The sequence below is a fragment of the Buceros rhinoceros genome, unplaced genomic scaffold (assembly GCF_000710305.1).
Source record: "Buceros rhinoceros silvestris isolate BGI_N320 unplaced genomic scaffold, ASM71030v1 scaffold5173, whole genome shotgun sequence".
In the NCBI taxonomy this organism is placed as follows: domain Eukaryota; kingdom Metazoa; phylum Chordata; class Aves; order Bucerotiformes; family Bucerotidae; genus Buceros; species Buceros rhinoceros.
In genome coordinates, this window is record NW_010401701.1 from 36448 (window position 1) to 59048 (window position 22601).

Consider the following 22601-nt stretch of genomic DNA (forward strand, 5'->3'; position numbering starts at 1 on the left):
TTTAATCTTCTTCCCTTTTCAGCAGTACCCAGAACCATGGACAAAGTCAGCTTTGCACATTGACCTCTTTGAACAAAAGAATATTTGAGTAATAAAATGCTGAAGTGAAGCAGGAATTTAGATTATCAGTACGCTCTATTATATAAATACAACTATTTCCTGGTTTGTGCTTAGAAATGTGAAGACATAAATAATTTAATCCAAGACTCTGAAATCTACTGGTTGCATTATAGACATTCTGCTCTAAGTATGAGCTTTGAAGGGCACTATGCCTGGTGAAGCAGAACGGAGGAATTCTTGTACCTCTGTGAAGGCATTCCGATTTGCCTGTAAGGTAACCTTTACTACTTCAAAAGGGTTAACCACAACCGCTTCTGTCAGCCCAGATCCCAAGCCAGCAACTGCAAATGCCTAGAAAAGTTAAAAATGAAGTTAAAAGATAAGGAGGAAAATTTCCTGTACGTCAGATTATGAAACTGAACGATACAATGCAAATGGTGAAGTTACAGTGATGCAGCAATGTTCTGTTACTGAACAACTTTGATTAGATGCTGACAGTTCATGAGGACAATATGACAATAGCCATAAACCACAAAAAACACAAAATAAATGTCATAGCACTGCCAATGAATTATCTTTTCAGCTGGAGGAAAAATTGTGGTACCAATTTATTATAAAAACATGGAAAAACAATGCCCTCACGTCATTTTTGGGTGGAGTCTGAATAAAAACATGAATATAAATGCAGTTATGCAGCAGTGGAAAAAATAAAAGCTCTGCATGAAGCACTAAGCAAATAACACTAAGATATTAACTTTAAAATAAACTAAATGTAAGAAATTTAAATAGTGCCGTCTTAAGCTAATTGCACCAGCAGAAGAAAAGTTCTAAGTAAATATCAATGTAAATATCCTGAAAGTAAATACCCTGGAAAGGTTTCTGTGGGAGTGAGTGGCACACATGGAAATGTCAGCATGCACTGCAAGGATAAATTAACTCCATTTACTTCGAAGCTGATGGTACGTTACAGCCATAGATACAGAGATACTCACTGCTTTGCTTCCCACCATGACACAGCATTCTAAAATACCTTCATTTGTTTGTAATAGAAAAATAATATTAAAATATTTAGGTCACCTGAGAAAAGTCAGAGGGATTCATTTTAGGGATCATTTGACACATTTATTGCCTTCATTTAAGATCTCAAAACTTTCTAAGGGCTGAAAGAAGTCCCGGGTCCAAAATACAATATATACTGAGTACATCTGCTGAAATCCCAGAGAACCAATGGCAAGGAAAAAACAATAGTGAGAAAAAACTTATTCTGTACAAAGGGATGATTTGCACAGGGATTCTTGAGAGCTCAAGAAAGAGAATAATGGTCAGTTAGAAGGGTAGTGGCAAGCTACAGCCTTACTACCTTTGGCGAAGACTTGTTACCAACAAATCTGTGAGGTGGGAACATAACCTATCCCTTTCATCATCAACCATGAGACCGAAGCCAGCAGGAAGATGGTGCTAGTGTTTGTTTCTCTCTTTTAACAACGAATGTTGTCTTGATATGAGGTCTGTTGAGGCACCTAAAAGTATTCTGCCTGGCTTAGATCAGAATCCCCCCAGTCTTTCCCTCACTACCACGGCTATCTTAGGGGCAAAAATACCCCTATGGTAACAGCACTGCACCAAAAGTGCCAACGGTTTCTGATGGTTGCTGCATCTGCTATATCAATCAGAGCAGCTTTTGGTCAGCTATTGCACGTTTACAAATTTCCAGCATATTTTCCTCCAAAAAAAAGTGCTGGTGTGCCACAGAACTTGAAACTATTCTTTCCACTTGACAGAGAACAAATATCAGCCTTTCTATTTACATCTAAACAGGAGAAGAGCCTGCTGAAAAATACAAGCGAAAATGGGAGTTACTGTAAACAACTATAGGGACAGTGGGATAATTAACAGGAAGAGGAAACTTGCTTTAAACTAGTTAATATGATTCCATGACCATTCACGCACTGCAAAGGAAGGCAGAAGTAAGTGGAAGCAACAGTGTTTGAAAGATCTGAAATAGCCAACGAGTTTATAGCATAACCCCCAAAATATCAATTTTTTCCTACAGTTGCAATGCCACTATTGTGAAAAATACTTACATCCTTACACCACAGAGAGCAGTAATTCTTATAAAAAGGATTTTTATCCAAATAAATGCGATAGCACAATAGCAGAATTCAGCTCTATATATGAGAATGCAGGCAACACACACAAGCTACATCTTAGCATTAAAACATTTGTGTGTGTGTACGTATGTCCTGCATTTTGTTTTTAGAACAGTGATGTTCTTGTGATGAAATCCTAACTCCACTGGTGTACACGAGAGTTTTGCCATTGATTTCAAGGGAGGTAGGAGTTTCTTATCAATAGTTTATGTTTCTGTTATAAAGTCTTTACAACAAGACTGAGGTCTGTATTTTTGTTATAGGTGCACTTGTTATACTGCAGAATAGCACTTTGAGGTTGAAACATCGAACGAGTCATGATCACACAAATAATTAAATATTGATAATCAACTTTTTTTTTTGTTATTTTGCAAGAATGAAGAATGACAAGCTGCATACAGACTCTTCCATGGTGGCTGTTGCCATCCATGTTAACAAATGTTATGACACAGTAGGGAATCATTTTGAAAACATTTGATATAAAAATTTATGTAACTATCATTTTGATAAATTCCATTATCAGTGTTTTCAAGCGGCAAGCCTGAAAAGCTGTTGGCTGAAGTGGCCCTTTTAACTTTGGGCTCCTTCTCTGGGAGGAAACAGATGGGTCTGTTCAGTACAAGCATATTGACTCAGAGCATGAAGTTCTGTATCCATACATACCAGTCCTGGCGGTAATGACGCATATCCTAGTAGCTTCTTGTATTGTTCGAAGGTGAAAAACTGTAAATAAAAGCTGGATTGAAATTGTGTGGAAAAAAATTATGAATTATACAAATTAGCAAAACCAAACCACAATGGAGCTTCTCTACCTTATATCCCGAGTAGATGTTTTGCAAAATAAACATAGGCCACTTTTGTTTCACACTCTCTGTAGCAAGAGTAGACAATGAGGCCTCAGAACTGATTCTATCAGTGCATAAGAGCAATAAAAGGGCAATTAAAATAATGTTTTATGTAAGAGGTCGCTTCCAACACATAGTTAGTGTTTTTAATTTACAAACTTTACCTCTAGCATTGAACTTTCATATGCTGGTATGAATGTAGTAGTAGATACTATCAGCTCACCTAAGAAATCAGCCTCGCATCTTTAATATAATACACTGCACTTCCACATTCCTCAGGTACTAGGCTACTTCTCATCAGAGAGATGTAATCACAGATTTTGAAGAGGGAAAGTCTGTACATTTTCATAATCTTTTACTGTCAGCAGACACATTTCTTTTAGTTTTTGCTCTTAACAAAAAAATCTTTCACCAATTGTCTGCTTTCAGTCAGTGGTGCTGAGAAATTCTGAGCATCTGCAGTTCCTTAGAGGATGAGTTTTGAAAGCTCTGCTCTTGGGTGTTTGAACTTCGAGAAAGAAATGAGCTCAGTTTCACCTGCACCAACACAGAGAAAAGCAACCATTTGTTAAATGGTTCACTTTGCTACGTAACATTTCTTGCCACTCAAATCCATTAAAAGATGACCTCAGACTACAAGATATTCAAAACAGGCTTGAGAGGACCATAAAGAGAACTTCAAGATTATTTTTAGAATGAAGACTGAAGGAGAATAAATATTTGCCTTGTTTAGTCCAGCAAAAGAGAGGCGGCAAGAGAATGAAAAGTAAGGAAGGGAAAGTTATGTAATGTAAACTAATTGGGTCTAAAAGTAAAAACTACTCGTAAATAGAATGTGGATTGAGATCTAATGAAGCTTTCTTACAGTCAAAGAAAGGAATGTGGTCCTCAAAGAGTCTTCCAATAATAATAATGCGGGAAAAAAATCTTAATTGCTTGTAAGGGAGAGTTTGAATAAATTTATGAAGGGGATTATAGAACAGCAGGGGATTAGACTTGCTGACCTAAGAGATCCTTTCTCATCAAGTGCTTCCATGTACAGCAAATGTCCCCAAACCCTGTATTGTTTCAAATTCATATTCTGCAAATATGTTGCTGAAACCACTGAAGAAGCTCTTCGGGTTGCTGCCACATAAGACAGTTCTGAGGGCAGCATAAATGATCTTCTAGCATGAGGAATGAAGACAGCAGAAAATCTTGCGGGTTATAAAGAGCAGATATCTGAATTCCAGGTAAAACCAAAGACATTGGAGGTATTATTCCACGTAATTTCACACATTCCCACTAGAACAAGAGCTGTCACATCCCTGGGTAGCAAAAGAAAATAACTAGGACCTCTGACTTCCCTGGCTGCTTTCCAGAGTTGACCTGTGACACTTTATTATTTTAGAGCAAGCTGATTCAAGTGATCCTCCGAAGGTCTGTGCATTTCGCTCCCACACATGAGGCTGTGATGCCTCCATCTAGCACCTGCCCATGCACATGCCAGTCAAACTGTTTCACCATGAGAGGAAGGCAATGGGAATGAGGTCAATGGAGATGTGGAAATTGTAAGAAACATAAGGGAGTGGATTTTTTTCAGAGGGAACAGAAAGACTGGGTGACCTGTGCTGGCTCTCAGCCAAAGAAGACAAGCTCAGCCCCTCAGGGCTCAGTTACCACAGAACTATCAGAACAAAACAGCTTTTCCATAAACCATGTGTGCAGGAACATGAGTAATAAGCACCTCATTGTCATTTTACCTTGGTTAGAACCCTATATGTCCTATGGCAAAACCAATAACATTTTCCTATCAAGACCTGCTTCAAATAAAATGTCACTAGAATCACACCAGAACCACCAGGGAACCGGGAGTTAATGTGTTAATAATGCTGCCACTTTTAAAAACTGGCGGACGTATATGTAATGCAAAATCAGAACATTAAATTCTGAAAACGGAAGGACTGATACTCTGGCCAGTGAATAGATACTTTCTTTTATCCTCACTAGGGATTATTACCTCATTTTGCAGAAAAGGTCCTAGAATCAGGGCCCAGATTTTTACGGCCCTCCTAATAATGTACAGATTGAACACTAATACTGCAAACATCCTGCCTTGCCAATAATCAGAAAAGACAGAAGTGTTACTCAGACTGCAGGTCTGTCTTTTTGGATAACTGAAGATATTTTATAGGTAAAAGGAAGTCTCTGAGAAAAGTGACCATAGTGCGTGGGTGAGTTACTTCACTGAACTAAATTAATTTCTTATTGTGATAAAGTCTGCTTTATTCTCTCTCCAGCATTTTTCTACTCATTGCTACCCTCCTAACCTTTAATGGAATTTCTGGTATTCCATAATGTTTTCCATAGTGTTACAGATCTATTAAAATGCTTGTAATAAAGGCAGAAATATAATACTGGTCTTAAAAACGTTACTTTAAAAATCAATAGCTTCCTAGAGCCATAAATGAAATAAATACTTCATAGCAATTATGCTTTACATAATTTTTTAAAGAAAACAAATCAACAGCAATAAAACTCAATATAAATGTTGCTGGGTGTACTAGAGTGTACTAGCATACACACAATTTTTCCAAAAAGTATAGCTCTATCATGTGGATTTACATCATGTACGTCCACACAAAGTCTTTTTAAAAACACAACATAGTTTGTCTTTTTCTATACAATTATATTAAGTTAATAGCTTTGCACACAAAAAAAAATCAGAATAATTATATTTAAACATGCTTTTGTGTATTTAATAACCAATATTGTCCATCTGGCAAAGATACACTTTAATTCAAGTTACACAGAAAATAGCCAAAGTACTTACCAGATGTCTCAATAACTCTAAGATAAAAATCTATGCTTGAAACAAGATGTCTGAGAACACTTGAACAATATAAATTTGCCCTAAAAAGTTCATCTGTTAACCATTGTATTGGCATCATCGCTTCTTTCCTCCAAGTTCAATCTAACGTAAAGTTATAAACTTTGACTTTTTGTCTTCCAGAAATACCATCTTTCTTTTTAGAAGGGAAATAAAGAAAGAGAAAAAAAAGAAACAGCAAGACAGGCATGAGAACATAGCTGACTAAAAGTGAAGCTGTATCTTCAACACTTAGCTCCATAACGGGGGCTAAATACCTTTATTTTAGTAGCTTTATTTTTATTTGCAAATATCCACATCAGATGAACACAACAGCACAAGTACTTCTCTTCTTAGTTTAAAATCTCCCTTGTCCAGTCTCTACGCACTTTTATGAGATGATAGAAAAGACATTATCAACAGATATTTTCAAAAAAGTCAAGGGTGCTGGAACTTAGACATCACCTCTCTACCTTTTGTGCTTTCTCAGTTCTCAAAACCTCAGCATGGACAAAGTCTTCCTCTAAATCTCACTAGTCGGTTTGGCAGTGGACAAGGGATATCTTGGGGCTTGTTAAAATGAGGGAAACTACTAGAAGAATAAAAGGTGGAGAGCTGAAGGAAGCAGTGACTTTTCTGTGGGGGTCATATCCAAATAAGGTTACTGGAAATTTGAGACAAGCTGGATTCTCTTCAGGTCAAAGCATGGGTACAAACTCCACTTGGATGTTAGAAACTGTGCTGGCATGTAACACCTTACATTGAATAGCTTCAGTATGCGGTTTCTGACACGGACGCTGCTGTCCTGCCGTATTCTGTCACTGAATTCTAAGGTCTCATGGTAACTTAAAGTCCTCCTGGTGTTCTAGGAACAGCAGTAAATTTAAAGGAATGATATAAAGAATTAAGAATGCAATGATTTAATTAAAAACATGTTTAGCATTTAAACCTAATTCTCATGCTTGCACAAACGCTACTAAGCCTTCATGTAAATGCCCAAGAATTAGGTAGAAAGCATCCCACTAAGGCAGCACCACTAAGGCATTTATTGAGCTTATGATGCACAACAAGAGGCTGAGAGAACTGAGTCTGTTTAGCCTGGAGGTGAGAAGGCAAGGGGATCCAACTCGTGTCTTCCAACATCTAAAGGTTATATTCAAGACAGAGTCAGACTTTCTCAGAGGACGGCTACAGAAGCACGAGAGGCAATAGGCAAAAGTTGCAACAGGGGGATTTAGATTTGGTATAAGGCAAAATTCTCCAATGCGAAAGCAATGACACACTGGAGCAGGAGCACAGAGAGATGGCAGTCGCCATTTTTGAAGATTTCAGAACTCAACCAGATGAGGCATCCCAGCAACCGGAACTAGCCATGAAGTCAGCCCTGCTTTGAGCAGAAGGCTCAAAGATGACCTCCAAAGATCTCTTCCAAATTAAATCTTTCTATGATTCTATAATTATATTGAAAATCACAGGGTTTAAGCCAATTTAATCAATTTGAGTAAAAGGAAGTGACTCAAGATTTTTGAATGATTCAGGTTGGTAGGAGAAAAATCAAACCTCAGTTTGTATTTTAAATAAATATATGCTGGAATCTAAAAAGCATCATCCAATTGACTGTGATCTGTTTCAAATGAAATGAAATGAAGAGACAGAGGAAGGATCACAGCCCAAAACCCCCGAGTTATTTGGAATCTTCTAAATATATCATCTATCTAGTTTTCACTGCTACTTTGCTATTAAATGGAATTTTAGTTTTCTTAGTTGTATTAAATAATTTGAGATGAGTGACATATGTCGTTTGCATCTAAATTGCCAACGCAAACAAGAAGATGACATTACCAGAACGCCTTTAGGATTCTGTTACAAGGTCACATCCTGCCACTTTATACAAATATTATTCCTCTGTAGAGGAATAGGAATGTGAATGATTAATGATAGACTAAGGACCAGAATCATATGCAGCCTTTTTAGAAAGAAAGAAAAAAAAAAGAAAAAAAAATCAAGACATTTTGCATTTAGACACATTTGGTGCAACTGTGCGAAACTTTAAAGTTCTGAAGTGAAAGACAAGGAAACATCTGCTTGTAACACAACAAATGCTTGGATAGATTTAGAACTTCAAGATGAGGTGTTTAATTACTAAGTTTTAATTAAAAAGGTTGCATGACAACTAAAAAAGGTCGATGTATTGATGTATTTTGCTTAGGAATGTTTCTAAAACAATGCTCTACAAATCAACGTAAAGGATAATAAAAGAACATCAGATGAACATTTGAGAGCAAATACACTTTGATAGGCTAGCATCTAGTTCAACGCTAAGAGAGCTGGAGTCAAATGTTGTTTGTATGATGAAGAGTTGCACCCATTACTACCTCCAATCTGTAAAAAAGTGAGAGTATGGAGTAGAGCGCTCTGGAGCACAAGAAAACTCTGGGCAGCACTTCAAACCTACCAGTATACCACCTCAAGTTCCTGACTAAGTACTTATAAGGAGGGGCTTCTTTAACGGCTTCTTGTACTGATTTATTAGGCTGTTCTTAGTTGTCTTGCAAGTTGCCAGGCATTTTCAGTAAAACAAAATGTAATCATGAGGTAATTATGAGGCTAAACTACTGCTTAAAGTATTTTATTGATTTTGATTATATAAACTACTTGTAATCTGTTTTTCAGTAACATTATCCTACAATTCTTAATCACGCATAGTTTTTATTGTGCTATCAAGAGGGAAGTTTCCTCCCAGTAAAAATCAGAGGATTAATATGCCAAATAAGGTTAAGTTCTAATGTCAGTCAGTGGAGGAAAAATAAAATGTTTTACCGCTGTCATTGTCGCCACTCATATTTTTAAAGGAGGAAGTATGAAGTTTTTACCTTCACCGCCCTTTTGGGTGTCTCAGCCAAGACAGGAGGCAATATTCCTTTGTAGAAGCCAAGCAATCTATTGAAGAAAAAAGAAGGAATTATTTATGTGTGGATAAACAACATATCATTACCATAATCCCAATTCTATTTTAACTTTTGTGTACAGCAACTCACATGCTCTGGCTCCATAAACACCCCAGGAGTTTACAATAGCTGCTGACTTTTGGAGCTGGCCTGAAGATAGAGATCCGCTTACTGCAATGCCCTGCTTTGCATCATCTAAATTATATATATATATATCTCGTACAAGCACACACGGCATTTACAGGCAGCCTCAGCTCTGCTTACACAACCGATGTGGATGCATAACTCTGGGGCTTTGGAAAGTTTTGAATGACAGGTAGTCATCAAAATCCCCAGGTGAGGTAAAAGTAGACACAGTTCTTGTCTGCTAGGTCTCCACATTAAGCTCGATGGTGCAGGGGGTGAGTTCGGAAAGGTATCTAAAGCAATCGCAAGAAGCTACCTTGCTAGCCAACAAGGGTATCTCTTAAAACTTATCCATCTTCAGAGTTTATACACTTCTTTCAGGACTGTAAGAGGATTCTGCCTACAGAAACAGTCACTTCTTAAAGCAAAGCGTTTGTGTCTTTCTAAGATGTTGAAAGGTGGTGATGTCGAAAGATGGTAATTCACCTTTCTAAAACAGCCTATTACTTGGAACATTTTTGCGCAGTGTGAAAGTGTCATCCCATCAACAGATTCTCCTGTGCTTGTGCACATCAAAAGAAAACAATTAAATTCAGATTCCCCACATGAATGTAAAATATCACAAATGCTATACCAATTTTTCTACCCTTCTTCTAATGCTGCTCTGGAGTTCTCTTCTCAAGCTGCTCCAATATATATTGCTCCAATATACCTTGCAACAATACCAGCTAGATCCCTCAGCGCATATGGGTGCATCCCACCAGGGTTACGGACTTATGCATGCCAAGTTTGTTAAAATATTTTCTAAACTGATCCTCTTCCAGGGGTAAGTCTTCCTTATGCCAGAATTTCCCCCTGTCTCCAGAGCTTTGGATTTCTGAAGGCTGGTCTTCCTACTAAAAACCGAGCCAAAGAAGGCGTTCAGTATGTCAGCCTCTTCCATGTCCTGTGTCACCATGGTCTCTGCCCCATTCGGTAGCAGTCCCACATTTTCTCGAGTCCTCCTTTCATCATTTAGATACTTATAGAGGCTCTTCTTGTTGTCCTCGAAGTCCCTCACCAAGTTCAACTCCAGGTGGGCTTTGGCTTTCCCAACAATGTCTCTGCATGCTCAGACTGTCTCTACACTCCTCTTCCACCTTCTACATACTCCCTTTTTATGTTTGAGTTTTACTAAACCACACAGGCTTCTTGGCATTTTTGCCTGACTTCCTGCATGTTGAGATGGACTTCTCTTGAGTAGAGGTGATCCTTAAATACTATCCAGGTTTCCAGGACCTGGCTTCTCTCCAGAGCCTTATACCACAAGAAGGAGATCCCTGAAGAGGACACAGTCTGTTCTCCTGAAGTCTAGGGTTGTGATCTTGCTTTTTGCCCTGCTCCCTCTTCTCATGATCCTGAACTCCACCAACTCACAGTTACAACAATCAAGGCTCCCTTCGATCTTCACATCCCCAACGAGGCCTTCCTCATTTGCGAGTATGAGGTCCAGCAGACACCTCTCCTTGTTGGCTCCTCTTTCACTTGTGTCAAGAAGTCATTACTATTGCTCTCCAGTAACGTCCTGGATTGCTTATGTCCTGCTCCATTGTCTCTCCAGGAGGTATCAAGGTGATAGAAGTCACCATGGAGATTTGGGTCTGTAAATGTGAGGCTACTTCTAGCTGTAGAGGGCCTCATCCACTTTTTCTTCCTGGTCAGGCAGCCTGTAGTAGACACTCACAACAAAGTCACCACTATTGGTCTGCTCTTTAAGCCTTACCCATAAGCTCTCATCATTCACCCTCAGGCAGAGCTCCATGCACTCCAGCGGCTCTCTCCCATAAAGGACAACTCCCCACCCGTGTCTTCCCGGGCTGTCGTTCCTAAAAAGTCTGCAGCACTCCAGTCATTCGAGCTGTCCACTGCATCGCTGGGATCCCAGCAAGGTCCCTGCGCTGCAGCTGCACACAGATCTCTAACTCCTCGTGTTTACACCGCACGCTTAGTGCACAGGCACTTGGGAGACACTTCCTTCCTCACATGCCAATGCTTGAGGTGATGCCACTTAAGCCCTATTTTGTTCACTTTGTGTTCCTTGTTGTTCACGTCACCCCAGGCACTTTGCTTGTTAGTCCTGTCCATGCTTCCTGAGAGCTGTGGTAATTCTCTCTCTCCCTCACAGTTCCTGGTTTAAAGATGTCTTTACCCAGTCAGCCACCCTGCGGCAAAGATACCTGTGCAAAGATGTCACTGTGCATGTCATGTCAAGCTGACATGGTTATTGTAAAGTCAATACTGAAGATTTTCTGCTGTAGGAGTTTGTACTGTGGACGAGGAGAATCCACAGAACTCTGCAACTATATTCAAGGCTCTATGAATCCCTACATTTTTAAAGGATCTGTAACTGGGTTTCACTGCTTTACTGCTGATTTTCTCTGTGGAGACAAACCTCATCAGGAAAAACAGACCGGAAGGAGTTAAGGTCTATTCCTATGGAACACATTAAGTTTAGAAATCTAAAAACACATGAAAACTTGGAGGCTATACATCCATATATGCAATATGTAATTCAGTAAACATGGTAAGAACTAGCACAGTATTTAATTATGAACTGTGGTTTAGCGTTGTTTTTTTTTTCTTCTTCCTCATTTGAAAAAGAAACAGAAAATAGGTTAGTGTGCACAGCCAGTGGGATGAAAGAAATAAAGGAGGCAGTAGAGGAAAATCACATCTCATCACTGCCTACAGTCAACCGTCTAATTTTTTGCATGAAGCATAGTTTCTTTTATAACCTAGGCGGAAGACAAGCAGCTGCCCCCAATTTTCCAAATAATGCTTTACATATCATGCCCATTAAAGATAAAATAATTTGAAATATTTTCAGAATGAGCTATTTACTTAATTTAAAAAAACTGGCATGATAGTAGCAAAAACTTGAATGGCTATGTCAGTTAGAAAGTACCTACACGCACAACGATCTTCCATTTCTCCTTGGTCAGTACGACGGAGTTAGCCAACTTGCACATGGTGTATGAAATTTTTCAAAGTAGGCTAATGAATGGTGATGACATTTCACATTGGAAAGATGTTACCACATGGATTCAGTCCTTCCTTCAGGAAAATTATGGGGCAACAGCAGCAATCACTGCAGCATGTGATAGAAGAGAGAGGATGTGTCATCATACCCCTAGCTGGAGACACTGGAAAGAACGAGAAAAACTCTAACAGAAACAGAGCTACATCTTACTTTGTTTCAGCATTAAGAGTCTAAATGAGCATCACCATTCAATTGTATTCTGGGCAACAGCCCAAACTCATCTTTGCAGCAGTTGATTTTGAAACATTACAGTCAATCATATCTTCTCAATTTGTTCTTTCAGGCTTTCGCTATCCTTCTGGTTTCCATTTCTTGTTTGGAAGCCTTGAGTCATTCATCCTGGCAAGACAACCAACCTAAATCAGTTATTTTCTCCAAATTATACTGAAATTGGGATCTTGCTTAGTTTGTTGTTTTCTTCCTCTGTCTTTCACATAATTTGCCCTTTAAGGATCTAATAAAGCTGATTGAAGGCATGAACACAATATTCCCTTTCTTCCATTGCTGTCAAATCCAAGTCTCTTACCCACATTGTTTTATAATTCAAACAAAAAACCTCTTAGGTCCAATTCTGTTTTCTCTACCTCTGCATTATCCCAAGTATAAATAAAAGACCTGGGTTTCATGGCCACATCAGTTACATTAAAGGAATGTGAGACTTTTTGATTTTACTAAATGTTTTATTTCAACAAAGGGAAGGAATTTTGAAGACATGCTTGGTAAAGGGGTGTGTTTACGTGTGTGTGATCAACAACAACAAAAAAAGAAAATATGTCTAAAAGGATTAAAATTTGCCCATTCACACATGTAGGTCCCCCTTGATCATAGTGTCTTCAACCAGCTGCAGAGGGGTGCTATAGGGAAGGTTGGGTGTCAATCAGGGGCGATAGGCACAGAGCTGGGCACACTGGAAAAGATTATTATAAAGGTTGGACACAGTCACAGAAAACCAGGCTTGGGCACTGTTGCTCTCCAAAAAGCTTTTTTTCTTATGAAGTATGTTATGCATATTACCCTACTGCAAATGTTAAACACATGTCCCTAGAGGAACCTCATATAAAGCTCTCAATGACACTCTTAGCCAAGCTGGCTTCTGAATTTCTATTATGCAAATATATTTCTTTATCTATTCCATGTCTACTATACAGACAGCTGCCATTTCAGACACAAACACTAAATACTAGGTACTTATTTTCATAGCATATTTCACTTTTTTTTCATTGAGCTTTCACTGGAACACATGGGAATTAAGGAAAAACATATACGTTTTTCTGAGCAAATGTAATACAGAATTATGTGTTACTGTGTGTCTGTAGTAGCACTGATGTTATACTACATGCTAAAAGAAGACCACGTGTCCAGCTGTAAGAATACTGAAAGCAGACCAGTTCATGAAAGAAATCCTTCGAAAAAGTTAAGCCAACAGGGAGTTTGAAAAGTGACTAGTTGAAAAGGAAGGGAATGCCAGCGAAAGGTATTAAAATACTTCAGAAAAATACTAAAGAGTGGAGGAGCTGGCTCAGAAACAGTCAGACTGGCCAAGAAATGGATTAATAATCAGCATCAATCTACCTCACTTATTCGAAATGACAGTCATCACCATATTTACTGCATGTGGGTCAGATTATGAAGTAATTATGATCCATCATCCATGTGGCTTTGTTATTCTTACTGAGAAATCAGTCCTTCTTCCATGAGTTTTAATCACCTCTCGATCTCTTGGTCAAAACCCTTGCTAATTTTTGGCTTTCTTGGCTGTGCTCTGAATTTATATCAGTTACAGGACACACCTAAATGTAAATCCCTTAAGAAAAGGAAAGATGAAACATTGTCCTTCCTTTTTTGTGTCTATGCAGAAAAAACAGGGAATAAAAGAAAAGGTATTTTTGCTGAAATTTCTTTCTGCTCAAATGAGGGTCTGGATCTTCTTCATGCTATGTATTTCTCACATGCTTTCTGTGCTTGGCTATATCCAGAGACCTGAAAAAAAATTCTAGGAGGGTGAAGTTGGAGCCTTGCATTGTAATGCACAACATAACATAACTCAACAGTTGTCTGTGAGTAAACAAACACCTTGTTCTGGCTTTTTGTGCCAAAGATGATTACAAATTAATTACCTAAGGGGTACATTGTCACCATGTACTGCTTAGGTAATAGATTTTTGTGTATTTTAATAAATGTAGGTACACCCACACCTCCGCCACTTACTCTGCCAGTGCCGGGGGCCTGTGAAGCTGGGCTGACCCTGCTGCCAAGGGAGGAATGGGGCTACGTGGGAGGGAGGGTGGCAACTGCCGGTGAGGCAGGACCCTGCTCGCTCCCACTGCTGCCAGCCCGCAGCAGGACCAGCAATGCTCCCCACCACCTTTGCCTCTTCCTTCTAACACTCGTCTTGCAGTCCGGCCCCCATCACCAATGAAATATTTGCCCATGCTGCTGAGAAGCCTTAAACTCGTCTGTTGATGTAATTCCTATTGAAATCAGTGCAAATGGCAGCATTATTATCACTGGCAGCTGGTCTAGGCTCTTACAAAATTGCCTGCGTGTAATCACTAGCTGGGCTGCAGAACGGCTCTACATGTCTCATTTCTTACAACTGACAGTATTTTCTTCCCCCAAAGACTCTCCCTCTAGCTGCCCCTTTGTTTGCAATAGGAACAGGCTACAGACATGCCAAAACAGCTTTGCCTTGAGCTTCTGAAACAGAAAAATTCTTCATTGCATTTTGGATTGTCAGAACAGGCAGAGTGCTTCATTTGTTCAGTAGAAGTTTTAGTTGTTCAAACACTAGAAGGGAATTTAAGGGTTTTTTTTCCTTCTGCCCCTTTTGCTAACAGTACTGCCGTAACTGGTATGACAGGAAGCAGTCACTGTTTTAAAGTAGCTCCACACCTATGTCTATTGAAGCTAAAGAATGCAAGAAAAGGGTTCATTTTTAGTTTCGATATCAGAGAAAAAATAGACTTTTGTAGTTACATGCTTAGAAATCTGTTTCTGACAACAACAACAAAAAATCACAGAGAGGATAACGATGTGTTTTCTGGAAAAGACTGACAGCGCTTCTCTGATAAACTGATGCTGTGACTCATTAAATGAAAAATCATGGATGAGCAAAATTTCTGTGCTTGCCCTGGAAGCGTCCTACTCATATTGGTTGTGATTTCATAAAAATACAACATTAAGTTGTTTTAATTCCACCAGAAAAAAAAAATATGTGGCTCAGGAAGGAAATTTTTGATTGCAAGTTAATGTTAGCCTTCATTGGTATAAGTTATACCCTTCGATATCCACATGCGTGATCCCTAGGGAGTTCTATGACTACATGTATTCTTTCCCATCTGCTCACTAAATAGGAGATTCAAGAGGCTTTCAGTGTCATTACACAGATTAGTGACTCTCCCAAGAGGACTCGAGGTTCATGATGCAGTGATCACTTACAACGAGATTTAGAAGACCAAATTTAGAAGCCAAACTTCCAGAGAATGTTTTGTGTTTGCACGAGTTTTGCACCTGCAATTATTTGTGCTTGTAATTTAGGTTACTTAGATATTTTTAATTTACCGATGCAATCAGTGATGTAGATGCTTCAGCTGAACTGAACTGCAGGCAACCATAACTGCAGGTGTAAAATTTTGTCTGCAATGATTTGAATTCATAAACACATCCGTCTTCTGAAGTCTAACGTAAAACTAGGCCACTGGTGCTTTTGCAGGGTGTTTAACAAACTCAACAACTTACATAGTTTTCCTGTTTCTCGAAGAATGGGACTTTTCAGCACTTTTTAGCATTAAGAAGAATAAGGTATCATTAAAAATATAAAAAACTGCACATAGTAATTAATTTGATTCCATTTTTCAGCATCTTAAACTTCGGGGTATTTTTTTTACTCCATTTACAGTACTTCTAGCAGGAGATCATAAAAGATTAATGATTTTGTAACAGCAACACCACTGATAGTTGCACCAGTAGAGAGCAACAGTCTTACTCGCACAGAGATCAAAGTGTGAAGAATTTGTAGCAAGACTTAGGTAGTGAATGGCACCATGAATACATTCACCTACTGGTCCTTGTATTTCCATCTGGCACTTGTGGTACCTGGGTGTACCATGGGAGTGAAAGGTAAGATTACAGAGATGTATGAGGAAACTCGCCCGAATGGTAACTACCTGCCCAAAGACAGACAAAGTACCCCCATGTGTTGCTGAAACTGGATTCTGTTCGCTCAGAGTTAATCTTTATATTGAGAGGTGGGTCTGTGTGGACCTCACGAAGTTCAAGGCCAAGTGCAAGGTCCTGCACATGGGTTGGGGCAATCCTAAGCACAAATACAGGCTGGGTGGAGAATGGATTGAGAGCAGCCATGAGGAGAAGGACTTGGGGGTGTTGATTAAAGCTTGGTGTGACACAGCAATGTGTGTTTGCAGCCTAGAAAGCCAACTATATCCTGGGCTGCATCAAAAGAACTGTGACCAGCAGGGAGGTGATTCTCCTCCTCTACTCTGTTCTCTTGAGAACCCACTGGAGTACTGGGTCCAGTTCTGGGACCTTCAATACAAGAAGGACACGGTCCTCTTGGAGTGGGTCCAGAGGAGGGCATGATGACAATCAGAGGGCTGGAACATCTCTCCTATGAGGACAGGCTGAGAAAGTAGGGGTTATTCAGCCTGGAGAAGGGAAGGCTCCAGGGAGACCTTATAGCAGCCTTCCAGTACCTAAAGGGGACCTACAAGAAAGGTGTAGAGGGACATTTTACAAGGGTATGTAGTGATAGGACAAGGGGTAACAGTTTTAAAATGAAATAGGGTAGATTTAGATTAGGCATAAGGTAGAAATTCTTTGTTATGAGGTTGGTGAGGCACTGGCACAGGCTGACCAGAGAAGCTGTGGATGCCCCATCCCTGGCAGTGTTCAAGGCCAGGCTGGATTAGGCTTTGAGCAGCCTGGTCTAGTGTAAGGTGTCCCTGCCCATGGCAGTGGGGTTGGAACTTGAGAAAGTAGGGGTTATTCAGCCTGGAGAAGGGAAGGCTCCAGGGAGACCTTATAGCAGCCTTCCAGTACCTAAAGGGGACCTACAAGAAAGGTGTAGAGGGACATTTTACAAGGGTATGTAGTGATAGGACAAGGGGTAACAGTTTTAAAATGAAATAGGGTAGATTTAGATTAGGCATAAGGTAGAAATTCTTTGTTATGAGGTTGGTGAGGCACTGGCACAGGCTGACCAGAGAAGCTGTGGATGCCCCATCCCTGGCAGTGTTCAAGGCCAGGCTGGATTAGGCTTTGAGCAGCCTGGTCTAGTGTAAGGTGTCCCTGCCCATGGCAGTGGGGTTGGAACTCTGAGATCTTTAGGGTCCCTTCCAGAAAAAAACATTCTATGATTCTACAATTCTAGAAGGGAAAGCACTAACAGAATTTTTCACTAAGAAATTCATAATAATAATTTTTGAGTTTTGTGTACTTGGGAGCAAGAAAATTAATCCTCAAAATAGCAGAGATTTCTTACAGTTACAGGGGCTGTCTTTAGGTTCAGAGACAGTGCCACAGACCTTTTCCTCCACCTCCAGAGTGCGATCACGCAGTGCCAGAGTGATACAGTGGGGGCACAGGTGTGAAACCAAACTCCAGCCCAGGTTGCACTGCCTAAGAAAACTCTGTCGGATGAAGAGCTGCGTTATACACTGACTGTCGTGGATGCTGGAGTGGTGCCCAAGAGGATACCTCCTATTCCTCATGCACCACACACAGAGGCCCTAAAAATGCCATATGGGTTAATACATTTTCCTCAATGTTACTCCAGCCTAAGAACAAACAGAGTTGACAGTTAATACAAACTTATTTTCATTTTTTTATTGTTACGCATTTTAAAGATGAAAGCTCCCTTTTCAGACAGTACACAGAAATGCTTCCAAACAGATTTCAGCTTTGATACTACAGAACTCCCACACTGTGATGACATTCCTCTCATCCTTCTCACACAATTTACATGGTAAAGAACTATGATGCTATGTCATTTCTTTGGAGAGGCAACTAACCTTCACTCTAAGTTTTGCAAAGAGAAAAAGAACAGACAAGGGAGGTTTAGATGCCTGAGAAATGAAGATGACTTACCAAAGATTTACCAAAGCATTCTAACCAAAGGTGACTGTTAAATGATTAGCAACAGATTTTGCAAGGCTTTACCCCAGTGATATACTTTAGTACAGCTGCCGATGAACAACCTGCTACAAGAATGTGATGCACAGATATGCAAACACTTTTTGGGACCAAATCAACAGGACAAATGTGCGAAGGGAAAAACCACGTAGAAGTAGACGCCATAATTATTATTATTGCTACTTATTATTCAGCGATCTACTCTTGTTTTTGTAGCCATGCTCCACCCACCAGTGGTCTCCTCATCTGCACAGGCATCCGTAAAGAAACCTGAACAGATTTTTATTTAAAAGGTAATGGAGTCTCTGTTTCAGAAATGTGGTGGTTTCTACTGGATTACTTATTTTTTTTTTTTAAAACCTTGCAATGTGTTCTTTGAGCAGCAAACCTGCCTCAGCAGGTTTAACCTGAACATCTCTTTTGAAATGTTTTCTTTATCTCAATATACTCTTGTGATCCAGCACCCTTCTCACCTTGAATTCTTCTGCAGAAAAGAAATTTTGCCACTTCGGCATTGAATAAACAAAACGAATGAACCCTCTCTCCCAAGTTACTTTCAAAAGTATGGAAAGCATTTTACTTTACAACAAACAAAGTGCATTTTACTTGTGGCAAATCAAGTAAATGCAGCACAAGCTATTTTACAGCAGGATTTTCTGGTGTCATTTCTGCATTTGATGGCCTGAAATTACAATACCTTTATAACCATCAATATATCAAAAAGAAAACCAATTTGGGTTAAACTGGCTTTTCTTCTAGCTCTATAATTTTCTCTGAACTAGCGAAAAAGAAGTCACTTTTCTTGTGTATCTCACAAACAGACCATGAGGTTTGTTGTGTAACTGGCTCTGAACACTTAGGACTCAGCCATATTAGCCAGAGATTAACACTGCACCTCTGCAGCCGTGATCTCACACTCTGTAACTGCAATTTGCAACCACACTCCTTCCTTGTCCACCATCATCTGAGAGCATTACAAAGTCAAGACAAACATTTCACTAGGCATGACTAAGTGATTACCTGGCATTCTGTGGAGTTGGTTTAGCGACATGTGACTGCACTCTACAGACAGTTCAACATGAGAAACCCATTTATATAGTTTTAACAGGGTAACAAACAGAGATGCAGTTTTCTCTCAAACTGCTGTGGAAGACAAGAAAGTCTGTGCTACAACCAGATTTGCAAGGCAGGAGTGAGCAGTGGGCTCCAAGCGAGATGGTTTCTGCTGTAATTGCAGCTGGTCTTGAAGGAACAGGCAGTAAAGTCATTCAGGGCACAGGGCGTCCGCAGGCAATTCTCCGAGAAAAGTCATCCAACGCTATCAGCATCCACACACAACTCAGCAGGTTCTTCGATGAGTTGTGTTTTGCTGTAAGTTACAAATGCTGAAAGGCTCACCAGGGTCAGCGAGCTTTTAATAAAACATGTCTCTGCAGTTCAAGAAAGAACTGCACAAGTTACTATTTTGTACTGAAACTCTGCAAAACTGGAACTACAGCAAAAAAAAAAAAAGAGAAACTCAACAGTGTTGTCAACAGCCTTGTGTTCTTCTTTTGGGTTACAAAAATTCAGATAAGGATACACCCACAGCCAGCTGAAAATTATCTAAAGAGCTGCGTAAGTAAAAACTGAGAGAAATCATACATTCCGGAGCAGTAGTATTTCCAAAAGCAGTGTAACTTGACTTCCTTTCTGCCATGATGTGCTGGTTAGCTTATGTTGAGTTTTCCTTCCAGGGAAGAACATAATTTTTACTAAACAATTTTTTACACTTTCTGTGTAGAAGTGAGGTGCAATAACAGAGCTATAGATTCTTCACAGATTCAAATCCTACTGAGGTGAAAGCAGTCCTCTTCATTTTAATAGAGTTTATACCGCACCTTTTGCAAAGAAATTTTAAGAGAGTTTGGAGCACATAAGCACTCCTTTTCTTTCAAAGATGACTTAGTTTTTTCCTTAGTTTTTTCTCTAAGCATTCAAGACCTTTTTCTATCTGTTGTTTTCTTCCTATTTTTCTTCAGGTTTTATCCATGAAGCTATAATTCCAGTTCCAAGTAAAAAACCCATTAGTTTTCCAGAGGCAAAAGAGAGCAGAACAATGCTACATTCAAGCTTCAAGCAAAACCAGTGATTCTAACTCAGGAATAGTGATACATGCCTATCGCCTTATATAGACCTACCCCACTAACAAACACAACCAGGTTTCCACGAATAACATTGTACATTTTGGCTCAGGATTTGTAACAGCAATGATTTTGTGGTTTAGAGGCACTTAAATAATGGCTAAATGTCCATTCTGATAATGAATGTCTAAAACTTTCGCTTGAGGATATAAAAAAAAAAAATCATAAATAATCAATAGAGAGTGGAAAGCAAAATAAATGCTTTCCATCGCGCCTGGGGTCTGCCCTTCACATGGACCCCTCGGAAACCACAAAGTATAAAGCAGTGCCTCATAAGATCATGAATACTTGTATTTTGTTGGAAAAGGACATTTACCACGCACGCAGATGCAGAATGTAGCAGTGCACGGAGCCCTGGTACCACAGCTCGAGTCTGCTACCATTTGAGCTAAAGCAGAACTACATAAGCTGGCACTAACCGCAGTTCATTTATCCTGTCTGCGGGCAGGCTCTCATAAGGCAGCAGCACAGCACACACACAGCCAGAATTACTTCTCAGGCAAAATGAGTAGAGAAAAATACAACCTTGTATTAAGTTTAATGTATGTACCTGTCTAATTAATTCATTTTTCAGAATTAGTTAATCCTCTGGGAACACAGCCTTGCTATGAGCCGTTATACTCAGAACGGCACTACATCACAAGTCAAGCACATAGAACCATCTTAGAGATGACGAATAATGAAGCATTACTTGAGATTTTCAGCTTATTCACTCCATACTTGTTTGTGATGATGTGGTAAAAAAAATGCTTTGGATCTCAGTTTTAACAATTTACTGGACATCTGGTGTTTGCTGCTAAAAGTTTCACTATTACCAGGGTCACTGTAATTCTATAGCACATCTGGGCCAAATTCCCTGGCAGTTTTTAGTGAATTCTGCGGCAGTGGAAACATCTGTAGCTGTGCACCGTTCTGCACACAGAATTGTGAGGAGCTGCAGAGTGTTCTTGGATCTTTTGCATTTCAGTGTCCAGGAAATAACCCACTGGTAATGGATAATCTTTTGGTAATTTTTTTTTTTCAATCATCTGCAGAATATGCCCAAATCGAGTAAAACCACACAGATTCTAATCACCAACATTTTATTTTCATCAGTTGTTAAAGAAAACACTGCTGCCTCGGTCTTGATGTTTTCAGAAGTACACGCGGCCTTTGGAAACCTTTTCTTGGAAGTGGGTGGACTGATGCAATGTGAAACCGGCCTACTGGCACTGAAAATTTTGAGAACTGCAAACAAAGCCCAGGCTGCAAGAGTTGAAAAGTATAAGAAGAGAAATTGAGCAACAGAGTCTCGCAACAAAGCACTAGGCACAGTAAACATTCATTCTTATCTTCTAAGGTAAAAATAAAGATTAAAAGAGTGGAGCTCTATCACACATCTGCCATTTGTGCACAACCAACTTCTGTGTTAAAATTCTTTCAATGACGATATAGGACAATCTAAGTTTCAGTTATTTGTTTTAAAAAGATAGAATAAACCTCTGAGTGGTTACAAAGAAAGGCCTGTGAGAATGAGCGGGTTAGAAGAAATAGTCTCCCCAGATTCCGAAGTATTTGTGCCAACTGGCTGTGATTAAATCAATATATTACAAAACCCTAGCACCAGCTTTTCTTTCCAGTAGTGTAACGCATCACTGACTCTGCCACCAGAGGAGTAAACTAAATTTGTTCCATTATTTGCTGAGTCACAAGTAGTTCTTGTTGTATGTGCTTGGATTGGCAAAGTGAATCATCAGAGTAAAACCCCATCTATACCTGGTTTAAGAAATGCCTACAATTTCCTAACAAAGCTTTCCCCAGATCCTCAGACCATCCCCATACCACCACCTTCTCCCTCAATCATGATAATACAATTATCAGGAAAACTGTGCTGTACATCAGATCACTGTGAAGAGTGGAGAAAGGAATTCAGAAAAGGAAATGCTTGGAACACTAAAAGCCTTTCCAGGAATGGAAATCTAAAGAAAGAAAGAAATGTACATGGACATGACAGGAGGAAAGCAAAAGAATCTAAACTGTTAAACCCGTGATGGATTCATAATTGGAGCATTCACGGTTTGAAACTGTGTTCAGGCTGAGTGAAGGGATGCTCAACAGGGATACAAAGACCTTTGACTTTCCTGTATTCCTGCTCATACAGATTAAACGCAGTATTGGTCTTGAAGGCAAGGAATCTAAGCAGCAGGCTAGGTGGAATGCTGAGAATGGCCAG

The 22601-nt window shown here is 39.5% G+C and overlaps 1 protein-coding gene across 1 annotated transcript in view; it reads right to left on the reverse strand.

Moving 5' to 3' along the window:
- SLC25A21 (solute carrier family 25 (mitochondrial oxoadipate carrier), member 21) overlaps positions 1-22601 on the reverse strand; it is a 102821-nt gene that overhangs the window by 16489 nt on the left and 63731 nt on the right. Inside the window, exons 3-5 of the mRNA XM_010132359.1 lie at positions 8777-8843; positions 2874-2933; positions 304-411 (exon numbers count right to left, since the gene is read on the reverse strand). Coding sequence (XP_010130661.1) covers positions 304-411; positions 2874-2933; positions 8777-8843 — 235 coding nt within the window. The remainder of the gene's footprint in view (positions 1-303; positions 412-2873; positions 2934-8776; positions 8844-22601) is intronic.